Source organism: Podarcis raffonei, chromosome 1, assembly GCF_027172205.1.
Source record: "Podarcis raffonei isolate rPodRaf1 chromosome 1, rPodRaf1.pri, whole genome shotgun sequence".
Lineage (NCBI taxonomy): Eukaryota > Metazoa > Chordata > Lepidosauria > Squamata > Lacertidae > Podarcis > Podarcis raffonei.
This window is the reverse complement of record NC_070602.1, coordinates 98,056,451-98,077,772: the sequence shown is the minus strand read 5'-3', so window position 1 is coordinate 98,077,772 and position 21,322 is coordinate 98,056,451. Positions and strand designations below refer to the sequence as shown.

Below are 21,322 nucleotides of genomic sequence, written 5' to 3'. Positions count from 1 at the left end.
GTGCTAGCATTTAAATTGCTGTCATTTCATTATTCCTACAGCAAAATATTTCAAGCAATTACTTGCTGCTAATTTATCTTTCTTCCCCTTACTTGCAGGAAAACGCTTGCAATATAGATGGATTATGTTATGCAAAAGGTGATTCGAGCCTTACGAGTCCTTGTCTTCTCTGTGAACCAGATATTTCCAAATTCACTTGGTCTATCAATGAAAGTAAGCCTAAAATGCATAAAATGTTTTTGAGAGAGGGATATTCTTTCTCTGGACCTGTATATTGTGTACATTTCTGACATTTCTCTAGGCCAGCATTTATTAAGCTGGTGTCATCCTGATGTTCTGGATGACAATTCACATCTGTGCTGTCTAGGCTGTGGCTGATAGGTATTTGTTCAGAATATCTGGATGACCCCAGATTGGCCAAGTTTCTGTAGGATGTAATCTACAGTGGTACCTTGGTTCTCGAATGGCTTGGCTCCCAAACAAATCAGCTCCTGAATGCCGCAAATCCGGAAGTGAGTGTTCCAGTTTGCAAATGTTTTTTGGAAGCCGAACATCCAATGTGGCTTCTGATGGAGTGCAGGAAGTTCCTGCAGCCAATCAGAAGCCACACCTTGGTTTTCAAATGGTTCTGGGAGTCAAAGAAACTCCCAGAATGGATTAAGTTCGACAATCAAGGTACCACTGTACTTTCTTTGGAGAAGGCAGATTCTCATTAATAGGAATATGTACATTTTGGACACTAATGATTATGCAGAGGTTCCAGGTGTGTGCTCAGATATTTCTGAGCAGCAGCATGGGGAATGTTTTTCTAGGACCAAAGTGAAACTGTCAAGCTTCTTTGTTATTTTTGATGTTCAGTAATGTTTATGCAATCTTTTTATATTTATACTGGCTTTTTTGGTATGTTAGAGTTGCCATTCTGATGTTGTTTTATTATATTATGAAATTGTTTCGTACCGCTTGATTTTGAAACGCATTCCTGTTTTCTTTGTTGCAAGCTGCTTTGAGAATGGTGTCTCTGTGTGTGAAAGCAGCATGCAAATAAAATTATGAATGAATAAATTTTCACATCCTTTGAAGACAGAATAGTCTAATCTGGAAAGATGAACTACAGTGATCAGGTGACTTATTTTCCATCAACAAGGAAAACCAGTAAATGATACTTTGGGCCATTGCTACCACATGTCAGTAATGCTGGGTCCAACAGTATCCCTGAATCACACAGTGGTCCTTACAGTGGGGTGACTTCACCCAAAACAGATATGCCAAGTCAGCCTGACTACTGAGTTCCTGCAATCATTAACTCTGGCTTATCTAGACAGAGTTTATTCACTGTCCTCAAGTCCGCCACTGAAGATATACATCCATTGAAGGATAGCACTACACATTGCTTCCTGTATTTAAGAGTTAGGTCAAGACATTCCTTAATCCATTTTATGATACTTAATCTATTTTAAGAGCATGGTTATATTACTTTGATGTTTTTATTGAGAGTATTTTTTATTGTATCTAGGTTCTTATTGACTAGGTTCTTAACAGACATGATGACTGTTTTCAATTGGAATGCACAGTATAAAGTTTAAATGTAAAATAAATAAAAGCTTTCCTGAATGCATTGCTCAAGTTTCTCAAACTACTGGTAACTGTTTTTAACTAAAATGTTCTAGAGGGATTTTATCGTCTTTGTCAACTGCTGTGTAACATTAACTGTAGCCACCACAATCAACCTCAAATGTTAAGTGTATGCCACTAAAACGATAAAATGTGTGCCCTTGCTGCCCAGAATGAGGGAGAAACATGGCAGAGAGACATCCACACCATACATTAAAAGTGCATTTATTTATGAAAATATTTTAATCTGCTCTTCATTAAAAAAAATCCAAGCAGTTTACAACAGCCGTACAATCAAATACAATAAAAACCTCATCAACTACCTATTACTGAAATTTTTTTTGATTGCCTGCATAAGCTTAGCAGCATAAAAAAGCTTTCAGCAGATGTTCAAAAGGTGAAAAAAGGCACCGGCTGAATCTTTCTTGGAAGAGCCTTTCCCAGGACTGGGCCAAGAACACTAAAGGCTTGGTTTCAGGTCACTGTCAGATGAGCCTCACAAACCTTGGGATGACCAATGATGCTCCTGCTCCTACTACTTTAACAGTCATGGCTTTCCCCAAAGAATCATGGGAGCTGATTCCCCCTCACAGAGCTACTATTACTGACACCCTTGACAAACTACAGTTCCCAGGATTCTTTGGTGGAAGCCATGCGCTTTAAATGTATGATGTGAATGTACCAACAACCAACAAGACTATGACCAGTGATGTATTTTTGCCAGCAATTTTCTGGTGGTCCAGGTGGTAGATGTAGTTTGAAAACCGCTGTCTTATGGAATTAGAACATTCTGTACATTATTGCATCTTGCTATTTTGCTTAGATAACCAGCCGCCTGTGTTCCAAGCGCCAGCCAGCCAGCTTCTGACGTTTGCAGGAGAGAATTTTGTGTACCAACTGCTAGCAGGGGATCCCGAGGGATCAGCCGTGCTGTTCATCTTAGAAGGCGGACCTCCAGAAGCCACCCTCTCTCCTGCTGGCCTTCTCATTTGGAAAGTCAGCTCTGCCGAATCAGAGAGCTTTGAATTCACCGTGTCTGATGAATGCAATGCACAAAGCAGGCACTCGGTTCAGGTAGGAAGAGGGAACCCTTCAGAAAACTGGTTTATCACACTATCCGTTGCTTCCATTATAGCTAATAATTTGTTACTGTCTTTAAAAAGCTAAGACTTCAGCTATTTTCAAGTAAGTGCATATTATCCAACATGACAGTAATGATCAATTAATCTAATAAATAACTCGGAGAACGTAAAACCCATATATACAACGAACAAGAGAGGGTACTATCGATTGCTGTCTGAAAGAACACTTTTGCCGAGCCTCTTAATGGTTCATTAATCTGCTTTAAAATTCACTGTGTGCATTTGGATCTTTGAAGAAAAGCACATAACAACATAAAAGACCAGGTTTTCGCCATAAAGGGGAGAACATAATTCATTTGCAATGATATTTTTAGAGGTTCCCATGCTCTTATGTCGTTACTCCAGAGCCTCGGCTCCCTGGCAGTGCTTCTCTTCTGCTTTGTCTTTATTGCAAGGTGTTCCATTAATCCTTCAATAGGGTGGGCTAATGAGGTAAATGCATAGGAGGAGGAAACTTACAACCAGAAGTGTCTCGCTCACAATGGGTAATTGTTAAGGAGCTTGGAACGAGATAAGTGCAGGATAAATATTAACCCACAACACTTGATACAGAATTTACATGGTACCGCACCCAGACTTACCTAGAAATGCATGAAAAATAAATAAATCAAGGATTAGATTCATAGTCTGTATAAGGCCAAATGAGATGTTATGCCAAATACACAGCTGCCACTGAAAATGGCAAGTGTGTGACTAACTTTCCCCTTCCTCTCTGCAATGCTAACTGTGTCCTGATAGTTCATCTTTATTTAGTCCATGCCAGCAGCCAATGATGTGGTGCAGCAGTGGGGAAATGCAGGATGTTGTGGCTGTCAGAATTCAAACCAGCAGAGCCTCCAGCTCTTAGGAATTTGGCCACCCTCCAGGTGCCCGGCTTGAATCCTTGTGACCTCCCCTGCCAGTGTCTGCCGGCAAGATCAAGGGAGGTCTCTTCGGCGATCCTTTTCAAACGTGAAAAGAACACACCACTCCTCCCCCAGGGAGGGGGAAAGAGACAGACAGAAATATATCTACATGTCTTTATTTCTGTCTTTCAGCAGTACAGAGAAAACATGTCTGCACACTCTGCTTCCCAACTGCAGAGAGAGAATAAACTCCACCCATGTACTTCCAGTACAGGGTCATGTGTTGCTCTGAGGTAACATCCGGCTCTCAGAGCACTTTACAAACTGTCCCTGGTTCCCACGGTATAATCCAACAACACCCACATCCTGTTTACCATTCCAGCCACCTGGTGCTTGCTTCTGCATTGCTCCTTTTTCGTAACATCCTCCCCCAAAAGAATCAATGCGTGTTGCAGCAAGCAAGGCATGATCCAGAGAAGAAAACAAACAGTTGTTATACACATAACACTCCCCTGTTGTTTCAGTTCCACCCTTGGAACTCCCCGCCACTGGTTTCCCCAGTGTACCTCTCTGGTTGTCTGGTTTCCAAGGAATGAGTGCATCTGCATTACCTTGGCTAGCAACTCTCTGTTGTGTCTTTGTCTCTGACTTAGACACAGCTCCAACCTGTCCTCGGTTGTTTACAACAGCAACACATGCAACAGCTAAGTTAGCAAACTCTTTTGAGTACCTCTTGGGTGGTTGACCCTTTGTAACTCTCTCAGACCTGCGTATGAGGTGCTGATCCTCTCTGCTCACTGGTCCAGTCTCAGGACTCTTTGGAGAACTAGTTCCAATGGTAAACAGTGGTTCATCCTTCAGTTGTGAAGGCCTATCTATTGTGTGAGACTTCCTCTCAATGACTGTGACAACTGAGCTCTCCGAGCTATCAGTGTCATCACTTTCAGTTCCACTGTAATCTGTGAAATCATCATCATCTGAATCGTCCTCAGTGGGAAATGTGTGTACTATCACTCTCTCCTGTTCAGGAGCACTCTCTAGAAATTTTGTGAGAATCACCTGACCAGATTCAGACAAAATTACTCTGTAGAGACCCTTTTCATACCCCACAAAAATGCCTCTGGCATTCTTTACTCCACCTGGAGCTTCTGTTCTCACATGAGACCCGAAAACCTTGAAATGGGCAACAGAAGGTTTTCTGTGGAACAGTTTCTCAAAAGGAGAACTTCCCAACTCTTTTGAAACCTTTCTCACTTTAGTATAACAGAACGACATTAGAGACTCGGCCCAGTACTCATGTGGCAGATGTGAACTAAGCAATTGCGCTTCCATCCCCTTTTGCAATTCTCTGTTCACCCGTACACAGACACCCCTGTTCCACGCTTCCGCTGAAACAGCAATCTTGTGTCTGATCCCCTTCTTCTGCAGGAACCTTTGGAAATCCTGTAAAAGAAAAATCTGCTTCTCATCTGTGAATAGACAATCAATGTTAGCATCATGCATACTCTTAACTTTGTCACAAAACTCCTGAAACCTCTCCAAGGCTTCCTTTGGCTTTCTCAACACATAAACCCAGACATAGTTAGAGAAATGATCCACACACACAAGATAATATCTTGCATTGCCTCTAGATGGTTCTAGAGGACCAATCACATCAGCATACACCCGCTGAAATGCCCTGTTGACCCCGGTCTTCTTCTTGCTCACACCTGCAAGAGAAACTAGGTTAGACACAGATGAATTACATTCCATGTAATCACTTTGTGCAAAAGTCAACAAATATAGTCCATCCTTCTCTCTGGCCGAAAGAAATAACTCTCCATCTTTGTAGATCTTGCAGCTCTCAGCATCGTAGGACAGTTTCAGTCCTCTCTTTGCAATCTGCGAAACACTCAGCAGATTGAACTTTAATTCAGGAACCAAGTAAACATTGTTTATTGTCAAGTCCAGACTTTTAAGATAGACAGTCCCCACGCCGGCCGCTTCCAGCTCCTGACCGTTGGCCTGTGTCACAGTGAAGCTTTGCTTCTTAAACGTTGAAAAGAGTCCTCTGTGTGGGGACATATGAACCGTCGCTGCAGTGTCGATAATAAACGCGTTCCCAACATCTGGCGTGGTTCCTTTCGCCATCAAAGCTTTTCCAGGTTTCACCGAAGTCTTGGTGTGACCTTTGCCTGACGCCTCAGGCTTTGCTGAGCGGCCCTTCGCTCCTTTAGGCTGACGTGGCTTCTTGCAGTTCCGCTGAAGATGCCCAGCCTGTCCACAATTGTAACATCGGACAGCGTTCAAAGCTACAGCATCCTTTCCAGTAGCCTCATCGGTGGGGGAATTAGAACTCCGTTCCTCCCTCCCCCTGTGCTTTACTTCCAGTGCAGCATGCCGGCTGTGTTCATCCTGAACCACGGCACTCAGGGGCACTCCCCCCTTCTTGGCATCCATGCTGAATCCAAGGGTCAGCTTTACACTCAATCTCAAGCCAGCTTTCACTTTCACGCCAGTAAAAAACCAAAAGTCTCTCGGTTGTTTACTGCTTTTTACAGGCAGGCAAACTTTTGGGCTGTTTTTTCAAAACCCTTGCACAGCTGCGCAGATACACTTTCGATTTCCCAGGCTCTTTTTAGGCCACTCAGTAACTGGCAGACGTTGCCTAGCAACCTGCTCAGGACGGAACTCCTTATCTAACCACAGGAATTCCTGGTATGCAAGCTTGCTCTTTCAGAGCTGTTTTTCAAACGCAGCTATTGTGAACCAGAAAATAAGCCTTTCTGCGTTCATTCTCTCTAGCCCGAAATGCAGCATACCTTCTGAGCATACACTCCTCTCGGTGTCCAGCTTGTCTGTTCAGCTTCTGGCTGCAGGCAGACGCTTTTCTTTATCTTCTTAGGTGCAGAGGATGGCAACGATTCATCGACCTCTCACCTCTCACGCAGATTCTCATAGATCAGATAACCATCGGTCTGCTACCAGATGTCGGAATTCAAGCGAGCAGAGCCTCCAGCTCTTAGGAATTTGGCCACCCTCCAGGTGCCCGGCTTGAATCCTTGTGACCTCCCCTGCCAGTGTCTGCCGGCAAGATCAAGGGAGGTCTCTTCGGCGATCCTTTTCAAATGTGAAAAGAACACACCACTCCTCCCCCAGGGAGGGGGAAAGAGACAGACAGAAATATATCTACATGTCTTTATTTCTGTCTTTCAGCAGTACAGAGAAAACATGTCTGCACACTCTGCTTCCCAACTGCAGAGAGAGAATAAACTCCACCCATGTACTTCCAGTACAGGGTCATGTGTTGCTCTGAGGTAACATCCGGCTCTCAGAGCACTTTACAAACTGTCCCTGGTTCCCACGGTATAATCCAACAACACCCACATCCTGTTTACCATTCCAGCCACCTGGTGCTTGCTTCTGCATTGCTCCTTTTTCGTAACAGTGGCATTAGGAGATGAGCAAGTTCTGCCAGCTATTACAAAGGTGCTGGGAGGCGATGCATACCTTCAGTTTTCAGTGGCTATTCCATATTTCTCATGTTGCATTAAGTGCCCCATGTAAGTGCTGCTTCTAGTAGACATGCAACAAGAGTGGCAACAATAGAGAGGTCCTTTTCAGTAGTGGAATGTTCTCCCTAGCGATGTTCACAAAGTACTGACCATATCTGATTCTTTCTGTTGCTTGGTGTGATTTGCTGCTGGTTGGTATTTTAATGCTGACCATGCTGATGTTGTGTGTTTTGCCGCAGTTTATTATAGGATCACTTTTAGAAACTCTCTCTGGTGCTTAATTTTTATGTAATTTTGTATCTGTATTGCATTTTTTGATGCAAGCCATTTTGAGATCTCTTGTGGTATAAGATGATAAATAGCAATAATTTGGCCCTCAGTATGTCTCAGCTACATTTCAGACAATATTGCTTTGCATTTATAATTTCATATTTGGAGCTACAAACCATGGTTATGTAGAATTCTAAATGACTATATCCTGAAATAGCTGTTTTACTAAAATAAAGTTTTAGGAGGCTGGATACTGAACCCTTCCTTTGTAGAAAAGGTAATTAGATGCTCCATTGCAATGCAGTGCAAGAGAAAGAAGAAACATCATCCCAGTGCTTTCCTCTTTTAGATTGCAGTGAAACCATGTGGCTGCTTAAATGGTGGAACATGTATCACCAACATCAACTTCCCTCCAGGTGTTGGTGAATATCTCTGCATATGTCCCACTGGATTTGAACAGGAACTTTGCCAGAACAGCCGTAATGACTGCCAATCAAACCCATGTGGGATTGGCTCCTGTATCAATGGAAAAGATAGTTACATTTGTAAATGTCCAGCAGGTTGGAAAGGTAAGCAGAATTTTGCATTTTTTTCTGGAGTCTCCTTACTGTTTTCTGGTCAAATTTAGAGGCAGTCTATATACTACTCCTGGTATGTGGAAGTAGTGTCTGGCACACTGAAGCAGTATCTGAATATCATCTTTTCCACATGGCGGGATTAATGCATAGAACCTAAGGATGGACTAATCTGTCAATTTCAATCCCTCATTTTCCCAGTTTTAAGTTTAGTTCACTACATTGTGATTTTTTTCTTTAAAAATCTTCACAAAAATTCATCAGCATTCCTTTGGTTGGTAAACTGCCAGGTAAAATTTGGAGAGGTGCAAATGGATTTTGGTCCATATATTGTTTTGGGAAGTAAAACTTAGATAGTTTTGCATTAAATTGTTAGCCAAACCAAATTTCTCTCCCACTCCTTTGAAGCAAGGAGACAGAATCAGTCATTTTCTACTTACTAACTCTGGGACACAGGCATCTGACCACCGTTCCCCACTACTGTACTTTGTTGCTGAATTGTTGCAGATTAGGTAACACGAATGAATCTGACATCTGACACTTGTGACCTGAACTGACACCTCAGGATAATCAAAACACAGGTTGAGGAACTTTGGAGTATTTCCACACTAAGGCCCTTTAGTACATCTGAGACATTGCTTTTCTCCTATTAGCACAAAATACAAATACAAATTCCACACAGCAGCAAATATACCCCATTTATTACCTAGCAATATCGTTTTTCTGGTCAATGTCTTTCTAATATCTTTCTTCAAGTCAATCAAATTCACCAAAGTTGCTTTCAGCAAATGCTAATTGAAAGCATCTTGGTTGCTAGTTGAGACCATTTAGTTGCTTCCTCTTGTTCCTAGCTGGGAGATTATAAACAGACTTTTATGCTCCCTGAGTAGCCACTCTGAATTACCACAATGTCAGTTTCTCTTCCCCTGGGGTGGGGGTGGGGCTTTAATTATTTATTTGATAGGCTATTCAGTCTATAAGTCAGAAGCTATTCATTACCACTAATATATTAAATTCAATCCCTTATCTTGGAGCTTAAACAGATCTCCATTTCCAAGCGGACATCTTCAGCAAGCAAAATAGTCACATTTCCAGTGAAGCCGTGATTTAAGTAATCAAGGCTTTCTAAGAATATGATCCCATGTTAATTTCTGGAGAGAATGAATTTCTCTGCAAAAGGGTTTATGGCCAATATGTACAATGATTTAATACAAAAGAAGGTGTGCAACAGATGATGCTAACCACCAAGCAAAAGGGGGGATCTCAGTTCTTTAGATTGTAAGATAACAAGGGAATATAGTAATCTTTTAAGCTTGTCCTGACAGTAGCAAATACACTGTGAACAATGGGGGCCCTTCCCTCCATTTATCAATAATCATAGGGAAAGTGATCTGCTTCAGTTACCCCCTTTTCCTTCAGGTTCATGTAAATAAAATATTCACTGTTTTTGCCATTATTTTCCTGTAGCAAGTAGGCTTGGGGAGGGGAAACCAAATAAACAAATGATTGAGTGAAATAGGAATATCTCTCACCTGTTTTAATGGCAGGTGAAAAATTATATGCAAGTGCAGCAGAAAGCCAGCTGGGAAGGTAGATGATTTCACTTCAGGGCAGGTTCCATTACAGCAATAAAAGCTTATCCTTGATGTTGTGTTTATGTCTCAATTCCCCAGAAAGCCATCAATAATCTAATGAGAAGGCAATGCTGTACTGCTCAAGTGACAAGACTGTTTCAGCGTCACTTCTTTACAAATGATAGCAAACAGATAGTAGGAACAAAGACACGAACTCTTTAGAGAGCACCTTAAGTATCATTTCTGGAGAAGCAACTCGTGGAGAGTGCAGGAGGCATTGTTATGCATACAGAAATACAAGGGCAATCTTAATTCCTCTCTGCTGTCATTGATAAGACAACATTAATTTTGTATGCATGCCAGGGGAACAGGTAGAGGGCTAAAGATTTTTGAAAATGAGCAAGAGCCATGGGAATGCCTGTGTAGACTGTGGGCCCAGAGTTCATTCGCAGTAATTTTAAACTTCCATTCTATACCTTCCCACTGGGACATCTAAACGCATTGACAGATATTTTAAGGGTTTGGTGCTGATGCTCATTGCCACCATTTTCTGTACATAAAGAGCACGGTGAGGAGCACAGATATCGACAAGTTAAAAAACAAGGTGGGGGGGCATAATTCACAAGGGAAAGCACACCCTTTCCTGCCTTCCCTCTGCAGTGTCCTTGTGTAAAAGAGTGTGAAGATTTTCACAGTTAGGGAGAGAAATGCCCCTTTTGCCAAGTTGGGAGAGCTCTAGTCATGTGTGATTAGATGCTCCAAAAGGCTGCTGAGGGTGCACATTAGAATGGATCTTTGAAGAGATGTGGACCTGGATAGACAACACCTGCATTTGGATATGGATTCAGTCCCAGGCTTGTCCCATTGCTCTCCAATGAAACCAACATACAGAGAAACAAGGAATGCTTCCATCAGGACTGTGGATGCTATGCATCAAATTGTCTTTCCATTGTGACTGCACTACAATGGCACACACAAATATTTTCCCACTCTCAGATTGCCTCCATTTTGTTTCCACATTTACATTTTGCCTCTCACCTACCATGTTGTCTACCTTGGGTTGCTAAGATGGCAAGGGCTATCAACCAGAAACAAGGGTGCTGGATTGACCAGGCTAGCCCCTACCATCTATCAAAATGAAAAACAGTGTGTCCTAACCCCTAAGTGTCATGGGCTGAAGAATTCTGATACATGCAAATACCAAACCTCCCTGCATGTGTCCTAATGTAATCAGTAGAACACTCATCCACTCATTCATTATCAGTACCACAAGGCCTGTGCTCCTTTATGGTTTTCCTAGCACCACATGACCTGTCCATCATCTTCTTCCCGTTTTCAAAAAAGTGATCCTAACATCACCATTGCTTTTTCTCCCTCTGGAAAACCCATATCAGCAGAAACCATAATGTTTATTTTCTAATTTTTAAATGGTTTTTGGGTTCCTGAACCAAGAGATTAATCATACAATCAGAAGATTAATTTGATAACAAAGATATGGCAAAAGCCATTCATATATAAAACTATTGATCTTACAGAAACTTACAAGCAGCAGATCCCGAAAACCAAAGATATCTGAGAAATTTGGGTTCTAAAGAATATCTGTAGGAGAGGGGGTAATTAGTAATTTAAAGCATCATGTAATATACGTATATAGGAACAAACAACCTGCCCTAAACCAACTGGTGAAGTTTACTTTATCTACTATAGCAGAAGAGCTAAACAAAGCTTCAAATATTTTGTGTAGCTAAGATTATCATTGTCACTTAATGAACCCCATGTTGATTAAAGAAAAGCACCTGGTTAACAATCTGTGCTGACCTTCCAAAACACATGACCAGATTTCCAACCAATCTCTGCAACCCATTTCTTAATAGCAGATTGAACTGCAGCAATTCACTGATTATCCTATTTAGGTCCATCTCTCTCTCTCTCTCTCTCTCTCTCTCTCTCTCTCTCTCACTCTCACTCTCACTCTCACTCTCTCTCTCTCACACACACACACACAGTTTCACCTGCTGGTTTCTTTGTATCAAATTTCTATCCAAATCATGGAGACAGCTCAGATTGTTTTTTCTTCCAGCTGGTCAGCAAAAAAACTTTTTTGCACAGTATAATCAGCTTTGGTTAGCAAACCCAAAGGCCCAAATAGTGACCCTAGATTTCAAATTATATGATAACATTTCCGGGATAAAAGGAAAACAAGAAAAGCATGAGCCACAATTTGGGAAAAGGGGGTTATTCATTTCCTTTGGGTAGCTAATGCTTTTCACCATAACTCTCAAGGTTCCACATTTTTGATAGCAATAAGCTGACAGTAATGAACAGTGAAGCAGCAGCAGGATGAAATGAACCAGTGGGGAGTTTGGGTGGCAAATGAATGACATATTCTTCAATGAGTTTACAGCTGAGACACCTGCCTAGTATGCATGAAAGTTTAAGCTTAGGATTAATCAGAGGCTTTTCTGTTTATTAACCTCCACTGTGTTTTTCCTGGCACAGGGCTTACTTGTCAGGAGGATACAAATGAATGTGAAGAGGAACTTTGTTTTCCTGGTGTCTCTTGCACAAACACATTCGGATCTTACACATGTGGCAACTGCCCCAATGGGATGCAGGGTGATGGTAAAAGCTGCAAATGTGAGTATTCTTTGTATTTATTTTTATATCATTTCATGTGTGTGTGTATGTCTATGTGTGTGTATGTATATGATTAAGCAATATATATGGGTATCCCATCCTGCATACATTCTGGTGCTTGTCTACAAAAACTGTTGCATGTGAAAAGTGTAGAAATAAAAATACTACACACACACACACCAACCCCAAATTTTGCATCAGAATAGGCTGGATGCTTCAAGCTGAGTAACCTATGCAACATCTGGAACATGCCATCTTCTTTTTTGCACAGTATAATCAGCTTTGGTTAGGAAGTAAACAGGATTAAGACTGAGCCCTGATGCTTGGTTTCCTGGCCACTAGAAGTTCTTCACATGGCTTCTGAGAGCCTTCCTGACTCACCACTATACATAGAACCAGCCCCTTCAAGTGGTGGATCAAGCATCAATCCCTCCTCAAGGGTTTTTGTCATTTGAGGCATGATGCTTGAAGGGGGCAGATTCCGTTTTTTTGAGTCTAGCAGCTCATGCATGCTTAGTTCAGAATATCTGAGAATGAGCACAGGTAACCAGAGATGCTGCAAGTGTTGCATTAGGTCTGGATGTGCAGGGGGAGTTTTAATAAAAACTTAAATATAAAAAGTGCAATCACAAAAATAGTAAGTTTTTTTAACTAATTGAACCCATATTTTAAATTGGTTAATACAGAAGGAGGATTATTCCCATCCACATATTCTATATTTCTTGGTAGCTGCTAGGATGACTGTATAAACACAACAGAATGAGCCAAATTCTCCATTTTTTGCCCAGCTGCATTCAAAGATCTGGGTTGGAGGAACTTACTTATTGACCGCAAACTATGACAAATGGAAAAGTCCATCTTTGAAATCCTGTTACCTAAGAGGATTCCAGTTCATCATAACAGGCCTCATCAATGTGAAATGTCGCTTATATACTAGACCAATTCTGTTTTAGTTTTCATCATTTAGCAGCTTATTTTTCAACTCAGGTCAACTGATTTATGATGACTTTTTTGATATTGCACCTCTGTATTTTTGTTTGTTAAACCATAACATATCTCTGACGATTTGGGCCGTACTCAAAATTTTGATTTTCTTCTAGTGCCCTCACTCTTCAGACTTTATAAACTTGATTGGTTTAGAGGTTATGCTCACCCAAACCTTTATTTCTTTTTGCTGTAGCCTCCTCACACAAGAGATACATTTTATTTACTTAAAAATCAATAAAAATCTAGTTACAAAAATATGTCAGTGGGTGAGCGCTGTGCGTGTGTGTTTTAACCCTGACTTCAAGAAAAGCGTGTGATGCTCAGAATTCCCTGAGCTAGTATTAGAGAGGGTGTTTAATGAATCATTCACTTCATTATGCATAAAATAATTTATGAACACTCCTAAGGATCTAGCCACCTGCCTTCTTGATTTTTCTGTTTGTGTATACTTGTCTATTAACCTTCAGTGTGGAGAAGAAACAAATTAAATGAACTAAAGAGGGAATGGCCAAGAGCTTCACTCTTTTGTTGATTATAAAAGAAAACAGCACTGTGTGTGTGTGTGTGTGTGGGGGGAGAGAGAGAGAGAGAGAGAGAGAGAGAGAGAGAGAGAGAGAGCGTGTGAGGATAACAATAGCTTACAACTGAGGAATCCTAGAATCAATGTACCATCTATTGTAAAGTTGATTAAATCTTTCCTTGCTTAAATTTACAATTTAGCCTGATATAAACAGCTTTCTAGTCCTTTGCTTGAGTTCAGGGCATTTTGTGGCTGCCTTGAAGTGCATCTGTGTTTTGTGTGGGTTAATTCGATTAAGTGTGACTGGAGAAAGGAAGATTCAATTAAAGTCTAAGCAAAATCCTGCCCTTAGCCAAAATGTAGTTGCTTATTTGCACACAGCCAAGCTTTTTAAAAGCTTTCTTTGACATAACAGTTGTACCAAGCCTAAATAAGCAACTTCACTGAAGTAATGAAAACAGTTATTGCTTGCAAATTCCTTTTTCATGGAAGATTTTCTACTGCCTTGCCAACTTGGCTTGGAATGACATTCCAAGATATAAGAAGAGTTACTGTTGTGAGAGCTGAAACAAATCTGATTCAATAACTGGATTGCCTGGCTTTCCAAAACAAAACAAAACAAAAAACAAAAACCCATTGGCATGTAAAAGCAGCTGCAGAGACCTCCAAATTTGATTAGAGCAGCCGTGCTGAGGGACAGTGTTTTAATCCACATCGCCTTATGCAGCAGAATATCTGAAGACATGTGGGAATGGAATGGGGGTAGAAAGAGTTCCACAGCCCCAATGCTAGCCAAGGTCAGACAAGTTGGATGTTACACCACCATTGTTGCATGACAATAATGAAAGTATTGTTTTATCTCTGTTGGTGACACTAGTTAATGGAGAGACATAGCCCACTTTGGTGGATGCAAGAATATGATGCAAGAAGCTGCTAGCTGTTTCCTAAAGCCCATACTTTAAAAGCCTCCCATACGTTGCATCTGAGGCACATCCATGGCTTATTACCAAGATATGGGCCATTAAGTCAGCCTTGAGGGCTTTTTTGTTATATTTTGCTTAATTCATCGCAACAGCATTCCTTCATTAGCACGTATCATGGCGGCTCCTCTTTTGTAATCAATGCCTTATCCTCAGCTGGGTCTCCAACGCTAACGCCTACGCTCATCCCAGCACCACGCAAAGTCCCACAAATCCTCATGCCTTGGAAAAGTTTCAGCTATATGTTGTGCGCAGTAGGTGGACTATGCTAACCTGTGCCTAAAGCGCCACCGTGAGTAATGGCTCCCCAACATTTGATGGAAAATATTCACACTTGCCTTCTCAGTGAAGCTAGCCAGTAGCTAATTGCTTTGAAACATGGCTCCAAGTGGAATATTCAGTCTCTAACTTATTGGAGGAAATTAATATTTTAAATAGTCTCCGATGGACAATTTACTTGATTTACTTCCTTGAGCACTTTAAGCAAGAGTGTCCAAAGTACAGCTCTTGAGCCAGCTGCTGCTTGGAGACGTCACAGTGTAGTTTGGCAACGATCCATTTTGTATAAATGCAGGCTAGAGCTGGAGTAAGGCCAGCATGATTTTGTTTTTAATTGGCCAAGGTAATGTGTCATTTTAGTCCTTCCAGCAAAGTCTGTTACCTTATCAAAGGTTGTTTGGGTAGCAAACTTCTCTTTGCACGCCCTTCATTAGATGTGGATGCTAAATTATATCTTGTTTTGATGAGACTCCAGATGCTGACTCATTTGACCGCCTTTGTTCCCCAGTTGGCTTCTGGGATAACATCCTGGAGGGTTATCTGATTTGATGTTAAGTCTTCATTTCCATCATTAATCATGGCAGAAACTAACGCAGTGCTTCTTTCACCTCTGCTCTTTTTTATTACAGTTGAGGACAGTGCTGACATGACAGAAGCTTTCATTAATGATAATCATAATCCTAAAGGTGAATGGAAAAAGAGTGAAGGTAAACAGCCAGTCATACCTCTAGAAGCGAAGACGTTGTCTGCAATTAAGTATGTTAATATTACTGATGTTCATGGTAAGTGAAGTGTGATTAGATGAGTGTCAAAAGGTTTACTTTCAGACTTTGTTGTGTATGTACATAGCTGTCACTGGTTGCACGAAACTAGTCTCCTAAACAGTCTTTGCATAAAAGCTTAAACATATGGATTGAAAAAGCATACAAATCACTTTTAAATAACATTAGCTCTTCAGTGTGTTGGCAGGGATATTAATTATGATTGATAAGAAGACTGGGTGACTGCCTGTGATTCTTAAATTATGGGATCGGGCCCAATAAAGCATGAATGGGCAACTTTCCAGGTGTGACCTTCCAATAAGTTGTTGGACTTCCTATCAGCATCAACCAGTATGGCCAATAGGAATGGATGATGAGAGCTGGAGTCTAACAACATCTGGAGGTTGAGAGGTTTTCTGTTTTAGGGACACAATGTTGCTGCTATGAGAGAAGCAAGTTCCTGCCTTCCTGTTTTAGAACAGCAGATTCCTGTCTAGCCAAGACTGGGGGGTTGACCCTATCTACTAAGGAAATAAAAGATAAATAATATAAAGCATGCACAGAAAAGTTGCACATGGGGTTGTGGTTTCAAAAGTACATAGGAAGAATTGTATCTAGCCCAGCATCATTCTTCCCATAGTAGGCAACAGGGTGTCTCTGGGAAGTCTACAAAGCCCTTATTATCCTCCTGCTCCTTCCCAGCAACTGGAATTCAATGGGGAACTGTTTCTGAACATGGAGGTTCCATTTAACCATTGTAACTGACGGCCATTGAAGGACCCTATCCTCCACAAATCCTCTATAAAGTAGGGGCTGATTGATCTTTCTGTTCCTAGTCTGCGTTCTTTAGCAGTTTTTTTGAAAAAAATATTCATGTTATTCCATTTCTGCATTGAACCAAGAATTGGGTTGTTGTTTTTGTTACTCCCTTCCAAATGCAACCACTGCCACCACAACCCATTCACTGTTCATTGCAAAAACAGAATAGGATGATGATGATGGAATTTAAACATGCAGTTTCCCCCCAAAATATCTAAATGTGCGTTTTGATGACTTTAAACTGCTTCCAACTGCCATGAAAATCCAGTAGATTGTTCAATTCTGTTCTGCACATTATTCTGAAAGGTGCAGATCAGGCAACAGCAGAGTTAATAAATGACAGGAAAACTACATCTGCTAAATTGCCATGCCAAGCTACTGTTAAAGGCACAGGAGCAGGATCAATGTGTTTTAATTTCCCTAAGTAATGTGAAATACCACTTTTTCCATACAAGCAAGTGTGAGGGGAGGCAATGTTGCACCCAGCCCTAGAGGAAATGGTGACGTTAAGGTTCCAGACCCATGTTTGCAAACTAAAATGCGATTTGGGGGGATGTTTCAAGGGGAAACAGGCAGAGCCAGTGTGGTGTAGTGGTTAAGAGCGGTAGATTCGTAATCTGGGGAACCGGGTTCGTGTCTCCACTCCTCCACATGTAGCTGCTGGGTGACCTTGGGCTAATCATACTTCTCTGAAGTCTCTCAGCCCCACTCACCTCACAGAGTGTTTGTTGTGGGGGAGGAAGGGAAAGGAGAATGTTAGCCGCTTTGAGACTCCTTTGGGTAGTGATAAAGCGGGATTTCAAATCCAAACTCCTCTTCTTCTTCTTTAAGCAGGAGGGTGGAGCACTCCCTTCTCCATTGGTCTTTTCCATTTCAAAGCACCCTCTCCAACAGATGCTCTGCAAAGGAGAAAGGGCCTCTAGGGCTTCCATAGATTTGCTTGTGGTGAAATATACGTTGTTTGCCTCCTACTAATGCAGCTTCCTCGCTTACGTAATTGTTCCCCAGCACTGAAAAATTACCATTTCTATTTCACTCCTGATAAATGCCAAGCACCTTTGAATAGTAAACTTTAAAACATGTAATTAGAAGGCTAATAAATCTTGCCTTAATGAGAAACAGCTGGCTTGATATGTTGTGCCTTCAGGGTTTTCTTATGCTTGGCACACAATTTTGGGACATTCAACATTAATTATATTTTAAAAGAGTAAAAATAATGGAAAGCCTTGGCCAAAGCTCATATTAGCTCCCTGCTTAACTTTTTAATTAACTTTCCCGTTAATAGTTTAATATTGAGAAATGGCTCTTGGATACTGTTTCAGGTCATGGAGCAGTTCTGCCACCCATTACTAACTGTGCCAACAGACCTTGCTTTCCTGGAGTTGTCTGCATTGACCGTAAACCTCCAGATATTGGATATCTCTGTGGCCGATGTCCAACAGGTTTATCTGGAAATGGACGAATCTGTACAAGAGCATCAAGACCAGGTACCTGCCTTTCGTTTGGGAAGTTAAATATGATGATGATGATGATAATGATAAATAATAATAATTTTATTTATATCCCGCCCTCCCCAGCCAAAGCCGGGCTCAGAGTGGCTAACAACAGTAAAAGTAAACACAGCATTCTAAAATCAATTCATTCTAAAATTAATTCAGAATCAAATTAATGGCAACCATTAGTCTAGCATTAGTCTAAATAAGTTGGATATTGGGTGGTAGACTTTTTATATACATTGTAGCATTATATTTCAATGTTAGCATTTTACTCAATCAGTAAAAGAAAAGGAGCATCAGAATGCCAGGTCATACTATTTGTCCAACCAGCCCAGGATTTTCTACTCCGACAAAAAGAGGCTCTTGGAAACTTGATCCTTTGAACTGAAGCTGCTGGGGATTGAACCTGGAACTTTATACATGCAGTTCATGTGCTCTACCACCAAGCTACTGAGACTTCATCGCAGCAGTTGTGCTCTAAATCAAACCATCTTTTTGAAATGGGAGCTGAAAGCAGCTCCCAGTTTATAGCATCCACAAGCTAGTCAACAGTTTAATACTATGATGTCATTGGTTAACTGTACCCACTATCCTTATTGACTGTGATCAGAAGGTCGGCGGTTTGAATCCCTGCGACGGGGTGAGCTCCCGTTGTTCGGTCCCTGCTCCTGCCAACTTAGCAGTTCAAAAGCATGTCAAAGTGCAAGTACATAATTAGGTACCACTCCTGCAGGAAGGTAACTGGCATTTCCGTGCACTGCTCTGGTTTGCCAGAAGCGGCTTAGTCATGCTGGCCACATGACTCGGAAGCTGTACGCCGGCTCCCTCGGCAAATAAAGCGAGATGAGCACCGCAACCCCAGAGTTGGCCACGACTGGACCTAATGGTCAGGGGTCCATTTACCTTTACCTATATCAACATTACCCATTTAGAAACAGATCCTTGCATCAATGACAGGGAGTATTTGATAATAAAAGTGTTCAGACTATCTCTCGGTTGTGTGTTGCACATGGTCTAGCTCTAGTTTTCAAACACTGATTATTTTATTAATTTCTGTATTTGGGTTATGAAGAGTGCTGTGATGATAGAGAAAGAGGTGACCCCCCAGGTCTTAGGGACATGGCATAAACAAGGCACATGGCCACAAAAAGGAATTCAAGATTTTGGCTATTAACCGACCAGATTTCTTTTCTTCTTCTTTTTAAATTCTCCTAATTCTTCATAGCCTCTGGAAGGACAAACAGGATAAATTATCCTTGTCTGCTAAATGGTGCCTGAAACTTCATCAAAAAGCTTGTCAACTGTTCATTTAGAATTCTGAGGAGGGTTTTATTTAATTATTTAAGTGAAAGTTCCTATTTATATTTCTTATGATATGACCCTTCTGCAAAGGTAGCACTCATCTGTTGCACCATTTTTAATATAATTTTAATTTAATACCAAATTCCAAGAGTGGCACAACTGAAAATTTTTTTTGACTGAACTGAAGCCTATGGGCTTTGGGGGGGGGGAAAGGGCTTCCATTCAATTGTTTGATGGTTTTTCAGTATGAGACTTTTCAGTTATCATGATGGAGTGCAAAACTTCAGTTAATCATTAGTTATACACGCAATTCTCTTTAAATGGGGCCTTCTGAATGGACAGTTTCCTATAATGAGCAGACTCTAGGAGCAGACTTATTTATTTGAGCAGAAAGAAACATCAGTCATGCCATTCCTCTTTCTGTGTTGAAGAAAGGTGTAATCCTAATTGAGAAAAAAGACCACAAGTAGAACTTATAGATGGTCATTTGGATTTGCATCTCTCATCCTTGAGAGATACAGATAACCAACTTGTGAAGTAGTACAAGTGAGGATTTCCTAAATTTGTGCTAACATAAAAAAAGAAGTGTGAAAGTATAGGTGCAGTCTTTAGTCATTGCTTCATTGTTCTTTGTTTAGCAAAATAGATTATTATTAACATGTTCTTACTAAGCCCTTTAAAGGCTTTTCCATGTGTGGAGCAAAAGCTCAAGGTTCCAGTTGTGTGGCTGCACCTCCATGTGTACAGGATAGGCTCAAGTACTTTATATAACCTGATGATTAAAGTGGATGAAATGGAAGAGTAGATAAATTAAATTTACATGCATGAAGAATTATGATTATTTGAATAATAGTTTCGATCTGCCAAAGAACACTCTTCCAGTTCCTAAACAAAGATCTCCTCTGACTAGTAAGATTCCAAGTGACATTTAAAATATTTAAACGAAAGGAGCTTCTTGGTGGCTCACACATTTTTCTGTCTTATCAGATGGTTTTGATTCAATAGTCATGATTTAAGGATTAAGAGATAAGCATTTATTCATACAAAAATTGCAAAATTGCCCATCTTTACCAAAGTGTTTTTGTACTCATGGGGGAAGAAAAATAAGCTTTTTCTTTTCTTTTTGCAAACAGGAAATTATTTTTCAAGACAGCACCTGGGAAGAAAAAAACATTCTGATTTATTGTCACCAAGTGCTTTATTGTAACTGACTACTGCTTAGGGATAGGAGTGAAATCTAGTGCTATTTGTGAGCTCCAATTATTGCCCCTGTTCCATACATCAGCTTCTGAGATGTATTTTCTTACTCTGGTAAAGAGAAAAGTAGAGCTTTTCTCTTGTTTCCCTTGTAGATTTTATTGCTGAACTGTATTTTCTCTTTCAAATATGACAACAATGAAAATTGCATAAAGGCTTATTAGCTATGAGAGAGAAGCTTAGCACACTATTTGTTAGTGTTGCAGAGCAATACTTTGGGTGAAGTTACTCTCAGGTTTGCACCTGCCATTACTGAGCAGCAGCCTCTAATCAACTCAAGCCTTAGAGTCGGAACTGGGATTTCCGAGGTTGTCTAGTGCAAGTCCCTACAGTTGCGTGTTACGATCCCCAGACCTCCCCCAATAAATAAAGACACAATTGACACGGAATTTAGTTTAAGGTTATTGGCATAATTTGGCCACAACTTTATTGATTACAGATTGTGAGTGGTTTGCTTAGGCATTGGTTCCCAACTAGCTGCACCTGACCTCAGCAGGGCAGCACTGACGCCTGGACTCCAGCACACATCAGTAGGGGAAAACATCCTGGGGGAGCATTGGACCAGGTTCAGACTCAAGCTCACCCCAGATGCTCCCAGGGGCTCTGGCGTGGCCCTAACCCCTAGAAGGGGGTCGGACAAATGCAAGGCAAGCCCCTGGATTCCTTTAACAGAATACCCTTTTGCACATTGGGGGGGGGCAGGTGTGACAACCTCCCTTCGACCACACCTTGAACCAATGCCTAACCACCAAACCTTACAAAGTTGTGGCAAT

General features: G+C 41.1%; 1 protein-coding gene across 1 annotated transcript in view; it reads left to right on the top strand.

Moving 5' to 3' along the window:
* Nucleotides 1-21,322, top strand: part of LOC128422168 (von Willebrand factor D and EGF domain-containing protein-like) — a 205,846-nt gene that overhangs the window by 121,374 nt on the left and 63,150 nt on the right. The window contains exons 16-21 of the mRNA XM_053405830.1: nt 99-213; nt 2,435-2,685; nt 7,712-7,931; nt 12,011-12,148; nt 15,544-15,696; nt 17,817-17,981. Coding sequence (XP_053261805.1) covers nt 99-213; nt 2,435-2,685; nt 7,712-7,931; nt 12,011-12,148; nt 15,544-15,696; nt 17,817-17,981 — 1,042 coding nt within the window. The remainder of the gene's footprint in view (nt 1-98; nt 214-2,434; nt 2,686-7,711; nt 7,932-12,010; nt 12,149-15,543; nt 15,697-17,816; nt 17,982-21,322) is intronic.